This window comes from Camelus ferus, chromosome 32 (genome assembly GCF_009834535.1).
Source record: "Camelus ferus isolate YT-003-E chromosome 32, BCGSAC_Cfer_1.0, whole genome shotgun sequence".
Classification (NCBI taxonomy): Eukaryota; Metazoa; Chordata; class Mammalia; order Artiodactyla; family Camelidae; genus Camelus; species Camelus ferus.
In genome coordinates this window covers 11,053,769-11,079,730 of record NC_045727.1, presented here as the reverse complement: position 1 = coordinate 11,079,730, position 25,962 = coordinate 11,053,769, and the positions used below count along the sequence as shown (strand labels likewise).

The 25,962-nt window shown below is 54.1% G+C and overlaps 2 protein-coding genes across 3 annotated transcripts in view; both read left to right on the top strand.

Annotated features, from left to right (window-relative positions):
* Window positions 1-7,192, top strand: part of MAPK1 (mitogen-activated protein kinase 1) — a 71,522-nt gene extending 64,330 nt beyond the window's left edge. The window contains exon 9 of the mRNA XM_032471841.1: window positions 3,682-7,192. The gene's annotated coding sequence lies outside the window, so the exon portion shown is untranslated. The remainder of the gene's footprint in view (window positions 1-3,681) is intronic.
* A 12,181-nt stretch (window positions 7,193-19,373) lies between these two features.
* YPEL1 (yippee like 1) overlaps window positions 19,374-25,962 on the top strand; it is a 15,946-nt gene continuing 9,357 nt past the window's right edge. The window contains exon 1 of one of the 2 annotated variants that reach the window (XM_032471998.1): window positions 19,374-19,601. Coding sequence is in view for 1 of the 2 variants with exons in the window: in XM_032471997.1 (XP_032327888.1) it covers window positions 19,994-20,013 (20 nt within the window). In the remaining variant the exon portion in view is untranslated. Of the gene's footprint in view, window positions 19,602-19,671; window positions 20,014-25,962 lie in introns of those variants that run through there. The other variant, XM_032471997.1, reaches the window with a different exon arrangement.

Below are 25,962 nucleotides of genomic sequence, written 5' to 3'. Positions count from 1 at the left end.
AGGGAACGCAGGCGTGCAGACGGGAGCCACTACGGGGACAGGACAGTCTGGGGAGCACCTGTGTCTCACGCCCTGTGGGCAGGGCGACCTCTTTGGAGTGTGTGTCACCTACTAGGCTCTGCAGTGTCAGTTGCTACCGACAGAAAAGAAAGGCAGCCCCAGGACCCAGCCACACTCCCCCTCCTGCTCCCTCTCCCAGAGCCCACTCTCCTGTCCCTGTGTGCACGCCAGGTGGGCTGGCTGCCTTTGGTAGATGAGATTTGTCTGGCCCTTTACAGACGAGGCTTGCTGACCCCTGACCTGGAAGATTGGGCTGAGCAGCTCCCTGGCCGTTCTCTTCCACGGTCGTTTCCCTTTGTGTTTGTGGGCCCCATTTCCTCGTCTTCTGGTCTCAGGGCGCACACACCGCGTGCTTCCTCGGGCTAGGCACGTGTTAAGAACCCAGTGAGCAGAGCAGACAGGACTGAACGTGGCCTCCAAGGAGCACGTGGTCTAAGGGGGAGAAAGACGCAGAACTGTCCTGCCCATTTGTAGTGCAGAACCACGTCTGGGGTTCTCGTGACTGTCAGCTTCCCAGTGTTTAGTCACCGCTGAGCACCTCCTGGTGCCAGGAGGGAGGAAGCAGAGAGAGACGGGGAAAGCCCAAGCTCTGCTTTCCAGCAGGACCCGCAGAAACAGACAGTGTGGCCGGTGCTCGACCAGGGAGGGCAGCCTGGCGACCGAGGGAGCCCTCGCCACAGAGTGCTGGGGGTGCGCTCCGCTGGTGGGGAGGCATCGGGCCATGTGAGCCCTGGGAGGGCCCGGTTCTGAGGACGCCAACCCCAGGCGGGCCTGGGAGCATCAGGGCAGCTGACACTGGGGGCAGTCGGGTTGTCAGGATCTCAGAGAGCAGGGCCTCTCTCTGGGGTGGTTGGTCAGGGTGCTCCTGAGGCCGCAGGATGGTGCTGCTGACCAGGTGCCTCCTGGAGCCCAGGGCTGCCCTCCCAGGGTCCACCCCCTTTCCTGGAATCCAGCACTGCAGCCTGTCCTCAGTGGAGAGGGGTGGCAGACAGGTTGCGCCGTGTTTAGGTCACTTTCTCCAGGGGCACAGAAGGCACAGTATGTGCCCACAGCCTGATTTTCCCCAACTTTTCTCTTTTTTGCATTCTGTTTTTATTGCGGTGTAGTCAATTTACAATGTTACGTCAGTCTCTGGTGTGCACCGTGTTTGTCACGTACACATTCGTGTATTCATTTTCATATTCTTTTTCATTCGGTTAGTACAGCGTACTGAGTAAGGTTCCCTGTGCTGTGCAGTGGGAACTTGGCTATCCGTTGGCTATATAGTAGTCAGTATCTGCTAGTCTCCAACTCCCAGTTTATCCCTTCCCACCCAGTGACCGTGTTTGTTCTCTGTGTCTGTGAATCTGTTTCTGTTTTGTAAATAAGTTCATTTGTGTCTTTTTTTTTTTTTTTTTTTTTTTTTTTTTGATTCGGCATAAAGCAATATCATGTGGCATTTGTCTCTCTCTTTCTGGCTTCACTTAGAATGATGATCTTCGTCTGGGTCCATCCCATTTGCTGCGACATTTTTTAACTGACAGTTTTCACCTTTTCTAAAAGTTGGAGGTTTTCAGTGGACACCCCCATTCCCACCACGTAGATTCGTGATTAACACTTTACTTGCTTTGTCTTCTCACCCATCTGTTCATCTGTTCCTCCATGTGCCCATCAGTCCGTCATATTTTTTTCATGTATTTCAAAGGAAATTGCCAGCATCTAGAGTGACTTATAATTTAATCATTTAGAATATTTAAGTGAGCCCAGAAGAAGGTGGGGTGGGGGCCAGGCTCGCTCTCGGGTGTTTCTGTTTGTGATCGCAGCGGCATCCCGTGAAGCCGGCAATAGCCGGGGCACGAGCTGTGGGAGGGTGGGGAGCATGCTGCTTAGTGTCATAGGTCGTGGCGGAGCTAGGCAGAGAATCCTGGTCCCTTAGATGCAGAATTCCCTTTTCTTACAGTTTCTGCAAAACTGCCTTGGACTAGATTTAGGTTTGCTCCCCCGGCGGGTCGAGGGACCATGGTTGTGAGTTCCCAGCCCGCAGAGAGGGTGGAGCTGTGACAGAGTCATACAGGGCAGTAGAGGAGGGGACAGCGGGCTGCATGGGAAACAGGCACTCGCAGCCACGGGGACCCTCGGGTGGAGGGACACCCCTGCTGGCAAATGTCTTTAGTGGAGGTCCTGAGCAGTCGTAAAGGGTCACAGTAGGTTCATTGTACTTTGTTTAAGGTGATCAGTTTTAGAAATGTGTGCGGTGGAGAGGTGCAGGTGGTTAGGACTCAGGGTCAGCCTCCTCCCCACAGCCGTCTCCTCACCAGCTTCCCCGAGAGGCTGGGGAGGGTGGCCGTGTGCCTGGCTTCTTCCTCAGGTGGACTGGTGACTAGGGACAGTAAGCTCCTGTTTCCCTTTGGTTTCGTTCAAGATGAAAGCATTTCAGGGCACTTTTGATTTCCTCCTGGCCTCTGGTTTGGTTGCGGTGTAGGACAGCGGTCACTTCCCACCGCTGAGCCCGCCTGCCATCACACTGGGGCCTGTGTGCACCTCCTTCCTGCCCTGACTCCAATGGCGTACAAAAACCCTCCCTCTGAAAGTGCCCGTGAGATCCCGGAGTGACACCCACCAGCAACCCTGTCCTATCAGGCAGCATCTCCAAGGGAAGGTCTGCTCTGTCTGCCTTTCGCCACACTTGGTGGCCTCCTGGCCATCCCCATGGGGTTTCCTTCCTGTGCCGAGAGCAGAGCGCGAGGTCTGAGCTGCCATGTTTCACTTCTCCCAAGGACGATCCAGATGGGGGTCAGTCTGTGGGTCAGCAGGCCCTCCCGGGGAGTCTGTGCACGTCCAAGAGCTGCTCGCCTATCAGTGGGTAGTGTGGCTTTGACCTGGAATATCTCAAGCGAAAGAGAGACGTCGGAAGAGTGATGGGGGCATGTGTTCTGGTGTTTGGGGTGCCGTGCTCCTGGTGGGCCTCTGAGGGCAGCCAGGGGCGGGAGAGCCCTGCCAAGGGCGCAGGGTGGGTGAGGGGTGCCATCTAGAGGGCCTGGCGGGGAGCAGCTGTCTGATCACCGATGATCTCTGGATGATGGGACCCTATCTCTGGATCCAGGCCGCTGGCCACATTTCCAGCCAGCACTTTGTTTTGTTTGTGGTGCTTTATCCTGGGCAGAGAAAACCTGAGTGTTAAGAACACCCTTTCTGTTGCTTGTCTGGTTGATTTTGTCCCCCCGGTCATCCAGAGAGAAGGGCTTGCTGAGAATAGAGGGTGGCAGACAGGGTTTTGCTCACAAGCATATGAGCAGAGACGCTCAGACCCGGGTTCCCACCCTGGAGTGGTGAGCGTTGCACGGTTAGGAAGGGGCATCTGGGCAGCGCTGGCGCCTGCTAGGCTGTGAGCAGGCCTGTGCCTTCCCTTCGAGTGTTCTGGAAACATCTGCTGGGAAGTGTCTGAGAGGAGGTGCCTGCGGCCAGGGCAGAGTCGGGGTGCTACAGGTGTTACTCGTGCTGCGGGCTCCGAGGGAAAGGACTTCTTTTGCAGGAGGGTTTTTCCTTTGCTTTTGCACTTTTCCTTTGTCTTAATGTTGCTGTCGGCGGTGTTTTCACGCGGGTTACCTTCACTCATAGGTTTGTCTGTCTGTTTCCCAATAGGACGGGGGCTCCGAGGACCAGATGTGCTCAGACTTTGGTGTTCTCCTCCCGGCTCCTGACCCCGGTCCTGTCTCCAGCCCGTCTTGGCCTGTCCACCTTGACTCCTTTGAGCCGTCGGAGGGGCAGTTTCTGGTAGTTGTGGCTTTTATGCTTTCAAAGAATTCCTTCAGTCCAGAGAACTGTTCCTGGCCCCTGTGCATCGCCCCGGTGGCCGTGGCAGTCTGTACTCTTGAGTGCACCTGCTGCTTACCGCCGCTTCAGTCACTAACCGCTTTCTGGTTTGAACGATGCAGTGGTCCTCCCCTCCTGAGTCCTCTAACCCCTCAGGCCCCTCGTCACTGTGCCCCACTTTCCGGGCCCCGAGGCAGTGCCAGCCCCTCTGCACGTCTCCTCCCAGCCTGTCTGGTCTGGCAGGGGCTCGCGGGCACCCGGGGGCACCTTCTCTTGTATCATGTTAGCCACTAGCATATGGGAGGTATGTACTATTTGCCCAGCTTTTAGAGAATTCGACCCTTTTTCTAAATCAAAGGGAGAAGTGCTGCACCCCACATTCCTGCTGCACCACTCGTAGAAGCTGGACACTTGCCAGAATGTGTCCGTGCAGCACTGGGTGTTTGCAGGACTTAACACAAAAAAAGATTTAAAGTGGCAGCTTCCCTCGGGATGCAGTGAGAGGTGTCCTAGGCTGTGGGAGGCTGCATGCCTGCTGTCTGGGGCAGAACTCTGCACCGGTGTCCTCGCCCCCAAGCCGCCTTCACCGTAACCACACTCATGCCTGAGTATTTAGCGGAGAGGAACACTGCGTCTTTAAATGAGAAAGTGTACAATTCTTTTTCCTCCTACAGCATGTCAGCATCTCAAGTTCATTTTCAACCTACGATATAGCAATTGTAATAAAGCCTTTGTGAGCTCATGACATGAAGCCCTGTTCTGTAGTCCAGTGCTCCCCGAGGTTCATGGCACTGCCGGGCCAGGGCGTCAGGAGGAGCTAGCACTCAGGCGTGTTTGGAGCTCTAGCCGTGTTTTCCCAATCTAAGTATCTGTCCCTGCCGCGCATACGGTGCCGTTGGCTCGGTGTCTGTCCCTTGCGGTGCCTCCTTGCCTCCCCCACTGCTCTCTGTGGTGAGAAATCTGCCTTGTTCAGTAATTACTGTGCCCTCGCATGACTGTTACAGCTTCTGTGCGGAGATGACTGTCCAAGTGCCACATGCCTATGATTGAAACGAAACTCTGTTGTTACCTCTGAGTTGTGTTCCACGGAAAATGCTATCCAGCAGCTCACTTAGGAAAAATAATTCTATTTTTAGCTTTTCAGTTCTCAGCTGTCCTTTTCTCTTGTTTGATTTTGACAGCGATGGAGAATGGGTTATATAAAGACTGCCTGCTAATATGAACAGAAATGCACTTGTAATTCATGAAAATAAATGTACATCTTCTATCTTCATATTCACGTTAAGATTCAGTGTTGATTTCCTCTGGATCAGTAGGTTCTGTTTGTGCTTAGGACAGGAACGCTCACTGGCCTCACTGTCCCGCCTGGGCACTGCCCAGACGCTGTGGTTTACAGGAGACGATTTAGAAGGCATTTCTGGAGGGTTCTTTCCCCCTTGGCACAGCGGAGGGTCAGTTCTGACAGGTTCCTTAACTCACATCCTGGGTCTGAACTGCTCTGTCCACTCTGCTGAAGCAGCCCGCACGTCTCAGGTTGGATTCTCTGGTTCTTCCTAAAGAGGGGCTGCCTGTGTCCCAGCCGAGCACTGGGAAGGGCGCCCCACACCCCCTGGCTGGGTCGGGGTGCTGCTGACTCATCTCCAAAAATCAGATGCACAGCTAGACTCGTGCCCTAAAATACACGGTTTTCACCTCTGAGCGCGGAGCTGCCCTGCAGAGGGCCCCGCAGCGTTGACGGAACAGATACATTGAAGAGTCATTTTCATTTTTAAAGGAACGTTGACAGTTTTGTTGCTCTCGTTTCTTTGTACTTTTTAAAAGGAAGGTTAGAGTTACTGGGAGATTAACTGAGCCCTCTAACTAGAAAGCCATAGCCTTGGCCACTAACACCTGGGGAGGGGGCTCTTCCCACCCCAGAGGCGCCCTGCAGTCAGGGCGGTGTGAAGCCACTGGCGTGCCCCACACCGCTGTGGCCGCGGTTGTGTGCTTTTCACTGGTCGTGCCAGACGTGGCTTCACAGAGCAGAGACTTGTCTTCACCCGGGTACCTGTGAGAGGCACACGGTGTCACGTGCGGTAGGCCCTTCACTTGGATCTTCCTGCACCCCTAGAAATGGACAGATTGGGTCGTCTGAATTCACGGCGATGATCCTGAAGGCCTCCGTTACGTGTGTGCAGAGAGCTCAGACTGATGGCTTTTGCAGTGTCTAAAAAGTAAGCAAAACTTCCCTGCCGAAGCATTCCAGTCTTCCCGCTGAGTATGAAACAAAGCACCTGGCCAGCCAGTTGGGTGGACGGCTGTGCTGGCAGTCACGCCAACCCGGGCCCGTGGGTGGCGTGCGGTGTGCGGGGCGCTCACACAGCGCCCGCCGCTGCTGGCGCAGCGCTGGGCGTGCGGGGCGCACATGCTTGTCGGCGGCCCTGAGTCAGGCCCACTGCCCGTGCCGTGCACCCATCCCGGTCGCACCGTTCAGAGAAGACTGTCTTACCTTTATTTGCTTCTGTGTTAATACAATTTTTAAATTGGTAACTTTTATATAGTATGGTAACAGTATGTTAATGCACACATGCTTTGGGTCCTTCCATAATCCTTTTATATTTGTAAATCAATGTTTTGGAGTAATCCCAAGTTTAAGGGAAATATTTTTGTAACCGTAGTGGTTTTGAAAATCTGAGGAGTCCTTTTGCTTATACAGTTTTAAAGCATCCATGCTTTAAAATCGCCGTGCTGGTGTTTGAAACACGATGCCTCCAGAGTGCAGACGAGCAGCGTGTCCCAGCAGAGTGAGGCCTGGTCTCACTGCGGCCCGGCCGCATGCCAGGAGCAGCGGGGTTCGGAGGGGCTTCACCTGAAGCTCGCTGCCTGTTTTCCGAGCTGTTTATCCGTGTAGAGCGCCCAGGCGAGTTCCGAAACGGCTTTGTCTCTGCTTTGTATGGTCAGTGCCTTGTCGGTATCGTAGCCCAGAACTCTGAATAGGCTGTCCAGTACAGTGGTCAGGTGAAAAATGTTAAAGGAAGATTTTATGAAGAATCTGAATGTTTATTCATTATATTGTTACAACTTAACATTTGTTTGTGGCATTTGTGATTTGGTTAATCTGTATAAAAATTGTAAGTAGAAAGGTTTATATTTCATCTTAATTCTTTTGATGTTGTAAACGTACTTTTTAAAAGATGGATTATTTGAATGTTTATGGCACCTGACTTGTTAAAAAAAACTTACAAAAAAAATTAGAATCATTAAATTGCGTCCCTGTGTTACCAAAATGACATAATACTGTGCATGTATAGTTGAATTGGGATTTCACACGTGAAAATATGAAATCAACTTTCCCCAGTAAGTGTGTCTTCTGACTTGACTTTGCTTGTGGTCCTTGGGGATGGAGCTTCTGCATCCATGGCGTCTTAGAGTCCATGTGGCTTCCCACGTCGTCCTCAGACCTTGGCCCCGGGGGAGGACAGCAGTGCCACAGGCGTCTCCTCTCGCACCCCGCCAACCTGGGGCTCTGCACGGGGCACAGGCCGCCTCTTTCAGACCAGGAAACCATGACTGTGTTAGGGACCATCTGACACTGGCTCTTGTCAGCACCGGGCATCCCATGGCGTCTTGCTGACAAGAACAGTGGGGGCCATGTCTCCAGTGGGGCAGGACCCATGGGAGAGGTGGTCACAGTGCTGGGTGTCCAGCGTCATGCCTGCACATGAGCAGTGAGCCTTCGTGAGTGCCTCCTCATGTCCCTTACTTCGGTGGTGAGGTGGGACTGCAGCGTCTGCTCAGCAGCTGGCTGTTCTCTGTTCATCTGAGAGAGAAAAACGCCCGAAAGTTCCTTCCCCCCGAATAGGGGGTTGCAGATGGGTGTTCGGGGGGTGTCACCTCTGCTTCCCCTGAGAAAGTGATGCAGTGGCTGTCCTCTCGACCCGTAGGAGACCCTTAATGTGACCGTCTTTCCACTCCACACAGGGTCCAGTAGCTGTCTCGCCTGTTGCCCGGGACAGCTGAGGACCCAGGTCACTCTAGCTGGAGGGGAGGAGGCCCCTGTATCGTCCCGGGGGGCATGGGACATAGGCCAGGGGAGTGAGAAGCTGGACAAGGCGGGTGCCTGTCTGCCTGCCGCCCGCTTTGGCCCATGCGGTGGTGGGAGTGGTGACCCGCAGTCAGGGGACCTGGAGGTGTGGGCCAGGGGACGCCGGGCTCAGCCGGTCACCCGTGGGAGGCCAGTGCGGATGAGGAGCAGCAGGGTGGTAGCGGTGACGGGAGGGGAGGCTGGCCACCCTGAGTGTGGATCACCCCCCAGGAGACCTCCCTCTGCTCAGTGGGTGCTGGCCAGGCACCTGGCCAAAGCCAGTCTCTGGAGTCACCAGCCTCTGAGGGGCAGAGGGGACCTGCAGCCAGGAGCTTTGTGACAGTCACTGTGTCTGTCATTCCTCAAAAACACGTGGATTTAAAAGCCGGGCCTTTATGGCAGGAATGTGAAGATGATCCATTTTGATCTGAAAGCAAAGCTTGCCTCTGAGAGGATCAGGAGACCCTTGGGGGTCAGCACTCCCTTCCAGGGCCCTGAGAGCCACCCCGGGCAATGGCTCAGAAAAGAGGCACATCCTTGTTCCGAAATCAGAGGCTTCTATAATGACTGATGTCTAGAGGAGCCATTTCCTGTCCTCTTCTTCCCCTTCACCCTGTTTCCCAGTCTCTTCCTGAAATTGGGAGTCTGAGGGAGTCCGTGTGTAACAGTGTCCCGTGTGCACACGCCGGGTGTCAACATGCTTGCCCCGGACCGAGCGGAAGCAGGTGCTGGGGCAGGACGGCAGCCCCTGGTGTGCTGGGTTGTGTCCAAGGGTAGCTTCCAGCTCTTCTTGCTGGACACTGGACAGCTGGCTGTGGCCGCAGGCTGGGGGGAGACATGCTGGGGAGTAGAGACATCAGATGGGGGGCACCTCACTGGGTGGGAGTCGGGGGTTACTCTTGAATTTCTTGGCCAGAGGAGCAGGGGTGCCAGTGCCCCTTTGTGAGTGTGATGTAAAGTGACAGAAGCCTGGGATCAGCCGGGGAAATGGTGGGAGGACTAGGAGGGCACTTCTGTGTAGTAGGGGTTGGGGGCAGTGGCCTGGGGCATTTGGGGCAGAGAATAAAGAATTGGGATTTTTCTCTTTTCCTTTTTTAAATGTATTTGCAGAGAGGATGTAATTAGGTTCACTTAACTTATTTTATTTTGATGGCAGTACTGGAGATTGGACCCAGGACCTCATGCGTGCTAGACACCCACCCTACCACTGAACTGTACCCTCCCCCCTGGGTTTCTTCAGTTGCTTTTGAAAGTCTTTGCTGTACTTACACAGTGGTGTTTTTCAAATTTTCAAATACTTTTTATCACCAGTGCCTTTTCATGAAAGGAAATCAGTAGAAGTTCACCTGCTCTGAATAAGCAAGGGTGGGGCAGCCCAGACCCCTACCTGTCTCCCTCCCACAGGGAGCAGAATGTTCTTTCCCCAGAGGGACCAGAAGATGATTGTGGAAGCTGTAGAGAGAAGAGCAGGTGCTACAAAAGAGACAGCAGTGGAGGCAGAACAAGACCACAGAGGACACCATGTGCAGTGTGGACCGGGGGGCCGGGGCCTCGCCAGCAGGTTAGCTGGGGTCATCCTCCTGATTTAAAAGTGCAGGAAAAGTGATAAGCCCACCAAGAAGTCAAAACTAAGGTTGCAGGGCAGCGGTAGGTAGATGGTGAGGAGGGGGAACAGAGCCTCCAGCGTGGCTGCTGGTCTGTGAGTCCAGGTACCCCGAGCACCGCAGGGGGCGGATCGGACAGCGCCCTCAGTGCTGGGGACCTGGCCCGGGGCGGGCGTCGGGGCTGGCACAGTGGGAGTTAAAGCTACATCCCAGCCAGGCGCTTACAGAACAGTCGCCTGAGTGCGGGAGGCACCCGCTCTTGGCATTGAAAGAGGCGTCACTGCTGCCTCGAAGAGGAAGTCCGTGCCTGCAAAGGCGGCTGCATCGTCTGTAGACGTGTCTCGGTCCGGCAGGAAGTGCTGGGCCAGGCCAGTTTCAAAGAGGAGGAAGAGGCGGCGGTCTGTGGTGGCCTCCTGTGGCTAGAAGGCAGGGGCCGAACGGGAGACAGTGTGCACGCGTCGGGTTCCAGCCAGATCCAGGAGGGGCCCTACTGCCGGGATTCACGCCCTGAAAAGATGAGTGGCTGCCGCCTGTGGTGCAGACAGCATTGCGGTGAAGTCAGGAGGACAGAAAAGGCAGATGAGCTCATGACAGCAGAGAAAAGAGGATGCCTTAGCCCGTCTGGTCTGTTCTCTCCCGGATGGAGGCTGGTGGCGGGACAGGCAGCCCGCCTCCCTGACCGTCCACCAGGACACGGGCACTGGCAGGGGGGTGGGGCTGCCCAGCTGCTCCGAAGGAACCGAGGTCCTTGAACAGCTGGAACCCCGAGGTCTTTGTAAGAGCGAGTCAGACCAGGCACTTCCTTCCCTTTTTCAGATGCAGTGGCTTCCACCAGCCTGCCACATAGCCGCCAGAGACACGATGGGTGACGGAGTTGCCCGTGGCTGATCCCTGCCCCGCAATGGGTGCTGGCGTGGCCTGCGGGTTCTCAGTTTCCCAACACTGGCTGCCCCTAGACAGGCCGTGTGTCTGCAGCCCCCACCCCACCCACCCTGATTTCAGAACACACCATCATCAGGTGATGCCCCACATGGGATCGGAGACCACAGGTCCACGGGCAGCAGAGGTCCCCAAAGGAAGGCCGTGAATGCACCCCAGCACCCCGAGGAGCAACTGGCTGGCTGCTGAGCAGTTGGCCAGGCCCATTTCACACTCCACTCCAGGGAGGTTCACAGCTGGCCAGGTGGGGAGGCACGGTCAGGGCCTAATCTTGACCCCATAGCTGGGGGACTTCCAGCCCTCAGGGTATCTGCAGGTGAAGTCGGGATGATGGCACCTGCCTCACAGTGGCTCCCAGGACTCCTGAGGACAGGTGTGTCTTGCACTTGCAGTGGGTTCCACACCGGTGCTCCCCCTACCCACACTTTGTCATTTGTTTTTTGCTGCTTGGCTTTGCGTTTTGTGTTTCCTGGAAGTAACAGGCATCCATTTCTGATTCTGGAGGCCGCATCAGGCCCCCAAGGGCGCTCAACCCCTCCCTCCTGGGCCCCACGTCCCCAGCTCCGGCCACCTTGACAGCACCCACGGCCTGGGGGTGAGGTTCCCCCACAGAGGCATGTTAAGAGGTGTGACGCTGTACGACTTCGGTAAGGGACTCCCTCCAACCAGAGCACACACGTTCCATGGAAGGTGCCTTCATATAATAAGGAGGCTGCAGAGACGCCGAGAACTCTGGAACGTTTCTGTCCCCCCACATCTTTCATTTCGCCTGTTCCCACTGGCGCTTTCTTCTGTTTATCCTGTGCAAAAAGTAGACCTGGGGTTATATTTATGACTACATTTCACTCCCCACAACTTTAATATTTGCACTGAATCTGGAAGGCAGTTAACCTTCCTTTGTCAGAACCCTGTCGGATCACAGGGACCCATATCTGTCGGCAGTGCTGGTTCTCAAGCCCCCACTCCCCGAACCCCCCAGGAGCTCCTCCCCACCACACTGGGCCCCTCTCGCGCACATCTTTATTTTCTTAGTAGACCCAGTTGTTTTCAGTGCAGTTGCAGGCTGACAGAGTAATTGGAGGGACACTAACCAGAGTTCTGCCCCTCGGCTCCCCTGTTCACTCTCTCCCTCCCCACATCCCCTGGCAACCGCAGAGGTTTATTTTGTCTCCATAGTTTTGCCTTTTCTGGAATGTCATGGAGTTGGAGATGTACAGAATGCAGCCTCCCACACTGGCTTTTTCCATGTGGTGACGTGCATTTAAGATCCCTTACTTCCTGTCTGTGGTCGATACCCACAATATATCCATCGAGATGTCACTGACAGATGAAGCTGTATATATTTAAAGTGTACAGCGTGATGGTTGGATAGACATACACTTTGTGGTTACCACTCTCAGGTTGATGGACATACCTGTCACCTCACAAAGTTAGCTTTTCCTGTGTGTGGTCAGAACACTAAAGATCTACTCTTAGAAAATGACAAGTGTACACTGCAGAACAGGACGGACAGCCAGAGGCACCGTGCTGTACATAGATTCCCCGAAACTCACTCACCTCACAGCTGAAGGCCTGGACCCTTTGACTAGCATCTCATCTCCCCAACAACCCCCCAACCCCTGGAAAACATTCTATTCCAGTTTATGACAGCTCATTTCTTCCCATCGCTGAGTAAGATTTCCATTTTATGGGGAATTGGGTAGAGCTCAGTGGTAGAGCACATGCTTAGCCTGCACGAGGCCCTGGGTTCAATCCCCAGTACCTCCATTAAAACAAAAAAAAAGATTCCACTGTGTGGATGGACCACATTTTGTTTATCCACTCGTGCACAGACGGACATCTTAGTTGCTTCCAGTTTTTGGCAATTACGAATAAAGTTGCTATGAACATTTATGTGCAGGGTCCCATGTGGACCTAAGTTTTCAAGTCACTCAGGTAAGTACCAAGGACATGATTGTAGCAGGCACAGGAGTTTTAAGGAAGAAATTACATGGATTCTCTAAAACTACCTGGAAATAGAAGCAGAGGGGATACCCCTACTCCACAAAACACTAGAAAATCGAACCCCATAACGTATAAAGAAGTATTATCCACCATGACCCAGTGGATTTGTTCCAGGCGTGCAAGGCTGGTTCGACACTTGGAAGTCAGTTCATGTCCTTCCCATCAGCGAGCTGAAGGAAAGTCACTTGATCACGTCAACAGGTGCAGAAAAAGCATTAGACAAAATCCAGCCTCCATTCATTGGGGAAACTCAGCGAAGCAGGAACAGAGGGGAGCTTCCTCAACTTGATACAGAACATCTAGAAAAAACCTACAGATCACATGCTTGATGAGAAACTACAGGCTCCCCTGCCGAGATCAGACAAGGCGGGTATGTCTCCTCACCACTCCTGTTAAAGTTGATTTTTCTTGTTTATCCAGCTCTTTTCTTGTTGTGAGGGCAGGAGTGGTGACTTCCAAGTTCTTTACATGTCCAAGCTAAGACAGTTTTATACTTGCCTTTTCTATTATTTTTTAAGCTTTTTTTGGAGGCAGAAGGTAACTAAGCTTATTTATTTAAAAAAAGAAATTTAATGGAGGCCCTGGGGATTGAAGCCAGGACCTCGTGCACACTAAGCACACGCGCCACTGCTGAGCTCTCCCCTCCCTCCAGGGCCTTCTCTAACAAAAGGCATACTCGGTGATCTGTGTGTTTTACCACAAATAAAAATGAAAACACAGAATCTCAGGCCCCACCTCAGACTGCATTTCAGCATTTAAACAAAATTCCAGGTGATTTGTTAAAGTTTGAGAAGCTCTGTACGTAGAAGCACAAGGTGTTGGCTCAGCAGATGTGGTTGGAGAAAACCATGAGGTCCAGTGTCTTGGACGAACAGGAGGATTGGAGAGAACTAACTCCACGTCTGATATCATCACGGACCCAGGGGACCACGGGAGCCAGGGTCACGTCCACCGCAGAAACAGAATCACAACATGCAAACACTGCCTCTTTCCCAGATGTCTGCTTACACGAGGAAACCGCCAGTACTGTTCAGAAGGAGGGACATGCAAATTAAACATGAAATTCTCTTTTGTGCACACTCTACTTTCTGGCTTTTTTTGTTTGTTTTCTTGTTTGTTTTGGTTTAAGCCAAAGTGAAACTATAAAAGCCAAACTTGAAGTTTAAAGCAGTGTGTTTGTTCCCTTTTGCGTTGCTGATAGTGCTTTAAATGAATACATCTGGCAGGCGTGACAGGAGTCAGTCTGAAGATGTGGGGTTTTGTTTTTGGTTTTTTTTAATTTTTTTTCCCCAAAGATGTGTTTTGACTCAGTAATTCCATTGCTGGGGCTTTTTGCCCCTAGACAGTCATTCTGGGGGGAACAGCCGCACGTACAGAGGTGTTTGCACGAGCATTACCTGCAATAGCAGATGGATGGTCAGTAGCCCCCATGCCCGGCACTGGGGAGTGACCTAGGAAACTTAGCAAGTCCCAGCAGCAGTGACCCAGTCGAAGTGTCTCACCTCCACCACGCAGACCCTGCTCTGGATCAGGGAGCTTTCTGTCCAATCCTCGGGCGCTGTGGCCTCTTCTCCCGGCCACTTTCCAGGAAGCTCCTGGAAAGCACGCTGTGTGGGTATGGCTGTGTGGGTATGGCTGCTGTGGCTTGCTCGTGTGGGTATGGCTGCTGCCTGCCTCCGACTCTGGCCCAAAGAAAGGCTCTAACACAGCCCAGTGCATGCAGTGTGGGCCGTGGGGCTGCAGAACCACCATCGCCTGGAGCCGGTTCAAACGCAGCATCTCTGGTGTAAGACGGCATATTCGGTGATCTGTGTGTTTTACCACAAATAAAAATGAAAACGCAGAATCTCAGGCCCCACCTCAGACTGCATTTCAGCATTTAAACAAAATTCCAGGTGATTTGTTTAAAGTTTGAGAAGCTCTGTACGTTGGATGTGTAGTTAGTCTCAAAAGATAAGTTCCCATCATGCAGCTCCCTTTCTAACTGAAACCCAGCCTTGGCTTTTCTCCCTCACCGCGGGGGCTGCTCCGTGTCTCCTGGAGCCCTTCCTTTGCACGAGGAGTGGAGAAATCACAGTGGCAGCTGGCCGGCTCCAAGGACAGCAGGACACCATGGCAACCACTTCCATCGGTCGCTTAATTTCATCTCCGCTTTTACATCTTTCTGCAATCCTGAAGCTGGGAATTTTTCTAATTTGGAAAGAACACAAGATGGCTTGCGGTTGCTATGCCGACAGCAGCTGCTTCCTACTGGGCTTGACTGTCACACAGGAAACCATCAGCAACTCAGATTTTAGAGCCTCAAGGGCCAACAGGAGCCTTCATCCCCTCACTTGGCTGAGGCCACCCACCAGCCTGCAGAAGTCGTACCTAGGTAGGCTGCTCGGTGTGGCCAACCTGGGGGGTCTTAGACAGGTGGGGATGGAAGGCAAGTGGGGAGACCCTTCTGGAGACTTGATTTAGGTTTCTTTTACCTCGAAAACCCAGTGTTATGGGGCCGCCATAACAAAGCATCGCAGACTGGGTGGCTGAAACAACAGATTTATTTCTCAGTCTGGAGGCTGGAGATCAAGGTGTGGGCTGGTTCAGTTTTTCCTGAGGCCTCTCTCCTTGGTGCGTGGGTGGTCCTCTCCCCGTGTCCCTTTGTGACCCTCCCTCCGTGTCTCTCTCCTCATCTCATAAGGACACCAATCGGACTGGATTAGAGCCCACCCTAATGGGCTCATTTTAATTTAATCTTACAGACCCTGTCTCCAAGTACACATCTCGGGCAGTGTGGCTCAGCCTGTTAACACGCACCAGACTGGGTCCTCCGGGGATGCTGGCCCCGCCCCAGCCCCCCCCACCTCCGTGCCTGGATCCCAGTGTCACCCAACACGCACGTCCAACGCCGCCCACCAGGTTAGCCAGCTGGAAGGTTGTGGACGTGTCCATGTGCTACCCTACTTTTGAAATGTATAACCCACCCCATCCCTCACGTCAGGCTGGAGCCTCAAACTGGGGGAGGTGGGGCTGGCTCACTTTATGACCATGGGCACCACCTCCTCCTCCCCCGGGAGCGGTGCTTCCCCTGCCCCGACGGGGCGCACACCCACCAGGGAGAGCTGGGACACTGCTCTGTCTGGGATCTCGGTCGCCCTGCAGGAGTGGCTTATTCAGCAAATGCCCCAAGCCCTGGGGATAGAGCTTGTAGGTGGCCATCTTCTCCCCACCTGTGCCCGCTGGGGATACAGGTAGGAGGGACCAAACCCCTGCCCTCAGGGCTCATATCCTGGTGAGGGGAGACAGAATCCAAGCTAAGAAAATGACACGTGTGGGGCGTGTTCAGAAGAGAAAACAAGTCCAGGTGAGGAGAGGGTGAGAGGTGGGCACGGTGGTCCCCAGAGCCCGGAGTGGGTGGCCTCTCTGATGGGGCCCCATTGGAACAGAGTCCTGAGAAGGGAGCAGCAAGGATGGGGCCTTCACAGGAAAGAATCTGGCCCTGACTGCAGGCTTCTGGGAGGTGATCTCTAAGCCCTGACAGGAGTGTCCGCCTGGGGGTCTTTCATCCTTGGACAGTCGAACCATGTGATTTATACCCCAGATAGTATTCAGGGCTGGGCTGAGCACACAAGAAAGACCAAAAGTGTAATTCCAGGGGTGCACACCCACCCGGGGACCTGGAGCTAGTGTGATGGAGCCCCAAAGCTGTGCCCCCAGGCTCTGAGCTTCCTGCCGGCAGCACTCACATCGATGCTGGGGGAGGAGGCCCTCATAGTCCACAGGGAGAGCACAGCCCGGGGCTCCACGCTGGCATTTCCTCCACTCCCGGGTGGCCTTCTCCTAGGGACCAAGTTTAATCCGTATCCTTTCTCTGCTGTAAACTGACGCCATGAGCACACCAGCTTTCCATGAGTCCTCCTAGGAGACTGTCAAACCTGAGGGTGGTCTTGGAGTCCCCAGGCCTGCAGCTGGTGTCAGAAGTGGGGGTGGGGCCGTGAAGTCTAGTCAGTTCAACACTTGCGGGGACAGAAGCAGGAAGCGAGGAGAGATGGGAGGAGTTACATCACGTGGGGCAGTGGAGGGACACTGGCTCTCAGTCCCAGCAGAGCAGAAGCTCCTCGTGCCTTTGAGAGGTGACAGGTCTGAACTGACTATCATTTTAAAAGTGGAGAACAGAGTTAAGGAGGCAAAGTTTGCAGCCATGTCAGCCCCAGCAGTGATCTCTGCAGGGGAGGAGAGCGGAGCTGCCCCAGGTGGGTGTGGGGCTGCAGGACTTGCCCAGGTTGCCTGTAGGGTGTGATGAGAGGGTGATCTGGGAGGAAGCAGGGCCTTCCGCCGAGGTGGAAGACTCGCCTGATTTAGGGCGTGTAGAGTTTGTCTCGCAGGCCTTGGAGGAAGATGCGAGGGTGGCAGCTGGACGTGAGCCTGGGGTGTGGGGTTTGGGGGAGGTGTCTGTGCTAGAAGACATTGGGGCCTCCAGCCTCGGGAGGATGGGAGAGCCACGGACGTGAGGACAGTGAGCAAGAGGGAGGAGCCCCAGGGCCAGAGTGAAGGAAGAGTTTAAAGAAAGTGACTGGCTGTGTGAAATGCTGCTTGGACAGTGTAGTAAGCCAGGGCAGGTTTAGTGGAGAGGTTGGATGGGAACCTGAGAATGGGCAGAGCCTGGCCCGCTCTCCAGGGTTGGGCGGAAACATGGTGACAGCCAAGGATGATATGGCGATGACAGCAGGTCCCCTATTCTGATGGGACAACCCAGTGAAGAGGGGATGGAAGATGCAGGAGAACAAGGGCTCTGTGGCCGCAGTGAACCTCCCACATGCAGGGTGGACGTGTGGACTGGTGGGGATGGTTTCTGGTGGGAGCAAGAAGGATGTTCCTGAGGAGGTCATTGCTCTCCGTGAAGCAGGACACAGCAGCGAGGAGTAGTGGGAGGAGTGAGGCCTGCAGTCCAGGAAGGGGGCTTGGACGGACAGGTGCAAAGAAGCTGGAGGACAGCAGAGCCCTAGAATCCAGGCTCCCCAGCCACGCTGAGTCCCGTCCACCCAGGGTGGGGCCTGCCAGGCCGGCATGCGGTGTGAGAAAGGGGCTGAGGGAGGGCCGTCGCCAGGTAGGTCGGTCAGAGTGGTGGGGACACCAGCAGGAGGGGCCCAGTTGTGTCCCAGAGCCAGCAGTCCCTAATCGAGGTGACAGAGGGTGGTGACGCTGGGGCTAGGCAGTGGGTGGCAGCCTGCAGGCCGTGGCTGATGGAGGCCTTGTGAAATCACATGGAGTCATATGCAGGGTGTTGTTCATAAAAATAAAACAGAAAAGGAGAGGAAATACTAGGGCATTGCACAAGCATGCAGATTAGATCATGAAACTCGTCCTGTATGTGTGGGTTCTGGATCATAAGGCAGAATGCGTTTTTTACTATTTTTTTTATTGTAGTAAAATACAATAACACAAAATATGCCATTTTAACTGGTCTTCATGTGTAGAATTCAGTGGCATTAGTGCATTCACATTGTTATGCAACCATCCCCACTATGCCCCTAAATTTTCATCATCCCAAACAGAAATTTGGTACCCATAAAATGTAGCTTCTCTTGTGGTCACTGTTAAAAACATTTGAAAGGCACTGGTCAGTGGTCAGCAAGGGTGTGTCTATCTGGGGTCACACAGAGGACAAGACCCCTGCAGGGGACAGCCAGTCCACTGGAAGGATCTGCTATGATTCATCCTGCAATCACTTTGATCCTAAGGGAAAGCTGTGTCTCCAAGAAGGAAGCAAGGACTACCATACAAAGAACAGCAGCGAATCTGGTGCTAATTTTTCAGCGAATGAAGGGGTCTGTAGAAATAGAGCAGAAGTAATGGAAATGCCCAACCACCACTCATGGTTGGATACTTAGGTTTAATGCTGCACAGTCACTAAAAATATCTATAAAAAGCTCCAGTAGCAAAAAAAAAAAAATGCCCCTTCAAAATGCAGGATACAAAATTATATAAATTATGGCTCACACCAAAATTAGGAATTTTCCCCAACAAAGGACGGGCTGAGAAAAGATATTTCCAATAGCAAAACAACAAAAGCTTAATATTTGGCAATTTGGCAATCAAAGGAATCTTGAAAAATCACAAGTAAAAGGAAATACAATTGGAAACTGAAGGAGACCGGAAGGGCTTAACAGTTAATGAAAAGATGCAGACGCTCAGCAGCGGGTTTGTGGAACCGGGGGCTGGGGACGTCCCTGGAGAACGGCTAGGTCCTGGGCGAACGCCAGCTGAACTCTCATGGTAAATCCGTGTTCACCCAGTCAGCTTTGCAGATACATTGCATCGAAAAAAGGAAACAGTATCCAAGGATGCGACCATGTGTAAAAACGGAATCTACACTGTGACCTCACCCGCGTGGGTTTATGATGATGGTATGACTTAAATACCAATCTGCAGAGACCGGCTGTGGACCCACCCAACGACCGCAGGGGAGGCGCTGGGGGCGGAGTGTGGGCGCGGGGAGGTGGCGGGCGGCCCAGGGCGTCCTGTCGGGCCACGTGCACATCAGAGGCGCTCAGGTCCGGCGTGGCCTCGGCTGACCCATGCGTGCCGAGAAGAGCGGGTGACCACGGGCTTCTCAGAGGCGCCGGGTCCCCACCGCCCGAGACCACCGCGGCGCGAGAGCCCAGCCCAGGTCAACCCGCGCCTGCGCGCTGCGTCCCTCGTTGAGCGCGCACCGCCCACCGCCCTGCCACGCCCCCTCTAGGCCCCGCCCTCTAGACCGCCGAGCCTCACAGGCTAGCTCCGCGGCCGCGCTCGGCGGCCCGGCCAATGGGAGCGCGGCGCGCTCCGTAGCACGTGCGCCCCGCCCGGACGGCTGAGCGCGAGCTGGCAGACCTCGGGGCGGCGGCGCGCGGGAGTGGGCGCGCGGGCCGGGGCGGGGCCGGGGCCGGCCGCGCGCTGATTGGCCGGGCCGCGTTCCGAGGCCGTTAACGGCGGCGCGGCCGGGCCGCGGCTCCAAAACAAAGGGCCGGGGCCCGCGGGCGGCGGCGGGGATGCCTCGCGCCCGGCGGAGGCGCCAACGGCCGCAGCGCGTCCCGGGCCGCGCCGGGGCCGCCGGAGAGCCGCGCCCGCGCTGAGCGTTGGGCGCTGCGGGCCGGGGCGCGCAACTGCGGGCGGCCGTGAGTAGGGCGGGCCGGACGGGCCGGGGCGGCGGGCTTAGCTGGCGGGGGCGGCCGGGAGGGCGCGTCGCGTCGCGGCGGGAGGGCTCGGGCTCGGGCTCGGCGCGGACTACACACCTGATGTCGGCGCGTTTCCCGGTTTCATCCCGTCTGGCCCCGCCCCGGGGAAGGGACGGAACAAGCCACACCGAGGCTTTTCCCTCTTAAAAAAAAAAAAAAAGGGTCGCGATTGGGAAATGAGGACAAAAGAGGCCTCCCAGCACGGTTACGGAAAGTCGCCCACGGAAAGGTCGAGACCCGACTGAGCTCCCCACCACCTGTGGCACCAGCTGGGCTCTGAGGGCGCGGAGCTTGCGGACCTGTCGCGTGCGGCGCCCGCACCCCAGGCCGGCATGGGTGAAGTCCACGTCAGGTGCGGAGCTCCAGGGCGGAAAGGAGGCTGGAATTCCGTCTCCGGTAGAGTGCCGCCCGTCCTGGAGGCCGTTAGGTCCCCAACCCAGACTTTTTCTGTTCAGTCTCATTCCTGCATTCCTGTTGTTCCTTTCCCAGGAATGTTGTGCTTTGCACCCACCAGTCCCTCATTCTCTTACCTGCTCTGGGGATGGCTTTCAGGAGCGTCAGGCGAGCCAGCTGTCCCCTCCCAGCACCTGCGCCCCTTCCTACCTCTGCTCTGCGCTAGGAGCTATGTCACACGTTGGTGGAGCCCCTGCCCTGTGCATCTCAGTGCTGTGCTGGATCTCGGCGACATTGAGGTTTATACTTGTGCACTGGGCTCTTGTCCGAGGGGCTAACTCTGGGGCTCTCCGGCCCCTCCTGCTCCCTCCCCGTGTGTCTCCTGGGCTAGAGTGTCTTCTACTTGTGGGAACCCCTGAGCTAGGACCAGGGCAAAAGCATGTCTTACCACAGCTGTGAGCCCAAGGCCTGGCATTTATTGGGCACTTTTAAAAGGTAACTGAATGCTCTTCATTGCCAATCTAATTAGTAGTCTTTCTGGTTCTTAAATAAACTTATTTTGGAATACCTTTAGATCTACATAGAAGTTGCAAAGATGGTATAGACAGTCCCAGCACGTGCCCCACACCCAGTGTCCCCTTTGTTAACAGCCCCTGTTTCATGCTGCATTCGCCAAAATTAAAGACTGATACAGCTGCGTTCTTTTAACTAGACTCCAGATATTAATTCTTTCCATTTTTCAAGCAGTAAAATTTATAAAGCTCTTTGAGAGTGGTGTCCTACAGTGTCTATCTGTGACCCCTACCTCTCTGCACTAAGTTCCACAAGGACCCTCTGTCCAGGGGAGGGATGGGGGTGGAGGGGGCAAGTGACCTGCCATGGAGTTTCAGTGTATTTTCCTTCCTGGGAGACTGATCAGTGGGAAATCTTTCAGCGTGTGAAGAAGCAGTGAGAGTCCTCCTGCTTTAAAACTGTTCTCACTCTTACGCTAGTCATTCGAGAGTCATTTGGTGCGAACTTTTTAGACAAGTAGATCTGCTAATCAGCCAAACCTGCAGGGAGTGGGAATGGGCACTGAGGGGAGGATGTAGGAAGTTCTGAACATTTTTGTCCCTGGAGGCTGAGGGTTCTAGGGAGGGCAGTGTGAGTGGATTCAGGAAAGACGCCCAGAGGATATGAGGTCCAGTTGACTGCGGGCGACATTGCTCCATGACAGGCGCAGTGGCACTGCCAAAAGCCTGCCAGCTGGTAAGGATAAAGTGAAGTCCCATAGCCAAGCCCTGTCGCCCCTACCCAGGAAGGGACACCTGCTCTGGCACCTGCGGAGCCTCAGGTCTGTGAGGTTTGGAGACAGTGTGACACACTGTCCCAGCCACGTGACACCAGGTGTGATTCTCAGCAGCCGTAGGATTAACATTTCACCCCCATCAGACAGATCGGGTACCACCTGGGCTCCAGGCCCCACAGCCTCCACAGATGCAGTTGGGTTGAGCTCCCTCTGGGCCTCATCCTCGCAGCCTGGCCCACACATGTGCCACCCGTCCCCCCAGCATCCCGCGCCCTCCCCTGAGCACCAGCCCTGTTCTGGTTCCTCTCTGCGTCTCTGGGTTTTCCCTTCCCGTGCCCCAAGACAGGGCTTCGATGCTTGATTATGTTTTAATTAGCATGTGATTAATAAAATGGTGTAATATTCCTGGCCCCTTTCCTCCCGCCTCCACCCAGTCTTCTGGTCTTGTCCCCTCCCTTCCTGCTGAGAAGTGGGCAGCCCTGCCTATGTTGTCCCTGCATCTTCCTTAGCCAGGAAGCCAGCACCTCTGCTGGGGTGTGTCCCGGGGTCACAGCTGGGAAGCTTAGTTACTAATGAGAGAAATAAAAAGAATGTTTCACGGGTTCTTAGAAAAGAAAGGCTCAGTGCCAGCGCATGAATCAGCAGTGTCATGGGAGCCAGCAGGGGCAGGACCGGAGCACGGGTGTGAGGGACGGTGGGCCGAGAGCCCTGCAGGTGGGAGAGCAGTGGGGGCTTGCTCTAAGGGTGAGGGAGGTGGCGGGTGGGGCTGAAGGAGGCTTCTCTCCCCTCCCAGGGACCCAGGGGTCCAGCCAGGCTGCAGTTCATGAAATGTGGAAGAAAGCTTTTCATCCTTTAATTCAAGGAGGAAGGAAGCTGGTGTGTGTGAAGGAAAGCTGGTACCACCAGAGGCAAATTACCCACGTGCTGTTGCCCTTTGATGGGGAGCCTCCCAGGGCTCTCATGCCTGTGTGCGCGAGTTCGAGCAGTCCGTGCGCACACTTGGTGTTACACAAAAGCAGATGGTGAGAAGGAAGTCACCTTCCCTGTGCTTCCTGTCCCCAGCCTGAAGTCCCACCTTGGAAGCATTTCTGATAGGTATATCAGTGCCCTTGGCCAGTCTCTCTGGGTTAGACATGGGATGATTTCTGATCTTTTGTTATTACATGTGATATTGTAACAACCTTTTCCTGGTTACCTTGCACCTGTGCTAGTCAGCCTGGGGTGGGGGAGATGCAGGGAGGGACCCTCAGTCCAGGGACCTGTGCCCGGAGCTCCAGTGGTGCCACCAAATGGTGATATCGCAGGTGCCCTCACCAGCAGGGTTATCAACTTAAAAAAAATCTTTGCCACCCTGCTAAGTTGTAGGACAGAGACGACTGTGACTTTGGTTTGCATCAGTGAGTGATGTTCACACCTGTTCGGGTGTCTGCAGACGCAGTGGTCCAGGGTGGAGACTCTCAGCTTTGAATCCAGCACGTTGTGCAACCTTGCAGGCTGGTTAACCTCTCTGGGCCTGCATTCCCATCTGCACAGTGAGACTCATTAGACCACTCACCTCTCCGGGCTGCTGTTAATCCCTTTGGTTCTCATCCGGTCAGGTGCTTAGAATAGGAGTGGCCTCGGCCGTGGGGCTCTCCCAGAGCTGCTGCATTTTCTCTCCCGCGGTGGTGATGGAGTAGAATGTCCCCATGCCTCCATCCATCCCCGCAGCCAGGTGGGTGGGGTGGAGGCTAGGGCGCAGGTCACAAGTGAACCTGTGTGGGGACCAAGGGATGCCTGGAGGCCAGGAGTCCGCTCTGTCCAGGGAATGTAGCTGCTTGCTTTGGGTCCTGGCTCTCAGGGTCTGTCTCAGAAAGCGTGGTAACGGCACCATGTGGACACGGGCCTGATTCACATTCTCTTAAAACACATATCCATGCTTATTTTCGGAGAGAAACTTTTGGAACCCAGAATAGTGTCTTTGCTCTAAAAACGTACCCCACATGGATATCTTTTTGGGGATGGTGGCTGCTCTCCAAACCCAGGGGACAGAGTGGCCCCTCGTAGATGTGTGTCACGCGATGCCTCTGCACGTCCGTCACTCGGGTGGAGACTAAGTGGCCAGCAGCTCTCGTTGGAAGAGCCCATCTGTATACTGGCTGCTGGAAAACTTGGCCAGGATTCCCCAATGCCTCGGGGACATCCAGCGTGAAAGCCATGACCCAGATCCAGGCCCGGCCCCTGCTCCACTAGGACACCTGGGGAGGGGTGGTGACAGCGGTGGGGGAGGAGACACAGGTGGCAGATACAAGGGCAGGAGGCACACACCTGCCTTTGAAGAGTGGCCGTTGGCACTGAGATGGATTGGGCTCAGCAGAGGTGACAGGAGCCCATGGGCAAGGCGGGGGCACCCCAGGGGGCCTGCAGGAGGTGACCAGTACGTGGCATGGAGAAATTCAAAAGAAACAAAACCCTCGCAAGTTGCCACTTGAAACCGTGGTGTCCTATCGAAGGCAACTCTGAGTTAGAAATGAGGGGCACCCCCGTTCTATGAATAAGGAGTGTTGCTGCTTAAAGGCTGGGCTGAGTGAAGGTCGGTGTCTGTCGTCTCTGGTCAGGTGTGTCTGTGGACGGTGAGGGCCACGTGGCCAGAGCAGAGCTGGGGACGGAGCCAGCCAGGGCGTCCCAGCTGGGCGGCTGCAGGGGTGTTCCCGTGCCTCCCCAGAGCTCATCAAAGATGGCAGGGATGCTAGGGCTCAAACTCATAAAGGGCCTGGTCAGGGCAACGGAGAAAAGCCGGTAAGATGTATTGGGACTAATGTGATGCCTTGTCCTTGAGTCTAGAGAAATCCAAGGGAAAATTCAGGATGGGCACAAGACTTAATGGCAGTAATGGGGGAAAAGTTTTGGGGAACCAGTAACGGGGGGTGTCTGATATAATCAGACTTCTCCAGAAACACCGTGACACTTGGCTGTGAGCAGTGTATGTTGAGGAAGGGAACTGGCTGCGTCCTGGAGGCTGGACACAGGCGGGACCTGTGTGCGGGGCCCTCCCTTCTGTTGGGAAGTGTGAGCTGTCAGCTCTGGTTCAAGGTTTGAAGTGGGAACCCACTTTGTCTCCTCTTCGTATAGATACCCGGTCGCCTGGCGCAGTTTTCTGGAGGAAGCTCCTCTTCCGCATGAGCTGCAGGCCCTTGCTGTCCCCTGTGTGTGGGGTGGGTCTGGGCACCTCGGTGTCCCGTGGGCCGGGTTCTCCGTCCTGAGCCAGGACCCCTGTCTGGGTGACTCTAAGGGAGACGACAGGACCGCTTATCTTGCTCCTGAAGGAGTGGCCTCGCCGGCCTCTTACTCTGCCTTTGTCGGTTTCATTTAAAGACCAGCCAGGGATCGTAAGAAGGTCAAGGAAAACCTTTTCCTCCCCTCCAGACACTTCTAGAGTAAGTTTTATTTATTTATTTATTTTTATTTTAAAAAATTTATTATTTTTTTGATAGAGGGACTGGGGATTGAAGCACATACTCTACCACTGAGCTACACCCTCCCCCAGAGTAAGTTTTAGACTCAGTCAAATCTCTCTTTGTCTCTCACTGGCTCCCTGACTCATTTGTACACGTACACACACACACACACACACACACACACACACACACACTGAATTGCATTTAATTTTAAAATTACTTTGGGGAACATTCAGATATTTACATCTTCCAGTGCTGGTCGTGGTTTAGCTCTCCATTTATTAATAAGATTTTTCTTAATGCCTCTCAACGTTTTATAATCTCTGTAAAGATGATTCAGGTCTTCGAATGTGCTCTTAGGTACTTTGTATTGTTACATCCGTTGTACGTATCGCCCCCTGCATTGTATGAGAGCGTATTTCCTCTCATAAGCTACATGCTGGATCCCCTCGTCCTGCCTTCCTGTGCTGGGTGGGGGGCTTCTGGCCGTGTAGAGGGCATCCCGGCTTATTCCTGATCTCAGGAAGAACGTTTTCTAAGTTTTACCATGAAGCACGATGTTTACTGTGGGTGGTTTGGGCTTTTTGGTTTGTTTGTAGCTGCCTCGTAACAGAGAAGGAAAGTCCCTACATTTAGTCTGCATGGAGTGTATCTAAAATTGTGAATGGACATTAAATTTTGTCAAATGCTCTTTTTTTTTGGCATCTATTGAAATACACAGCGAACAATCAATGGTAAATTTTATTAATCACATTTCTAATGTTAAATGATCTTGCATTCTTGTGATAAAATCACTTTAATTGTATCCTCCTTTAAAATAGTGCTAGACCCTGTATGGTCATAGTATTTTTTCTTTCTTTTTTTAACCAAGATGTTACATTTATTAAAGTATAGTCAGTTTACAACATTGTGTCAGTTTCTGGTGTACAGCCCAGTGCCTCAGTCATACACGAACATACTTAGATCCATCTTCATGTTCTTTTTCACCGTAAGTTACTACAAGATATTGAATATTGTTCCCTGGTCATATTTAGGATGTTTGCATCTTGGTTTCTGAGAAGAAATGTAGTGATTTCCATTCCTGTACCGCTCTGCCTGGGGTTTGCTGTCGGATCCGTCAGCTGGCTGGGGGGGTGCAACCTCTCTCTGAATTGGAGAGGAGACTTTTTACCAATGATTTGGT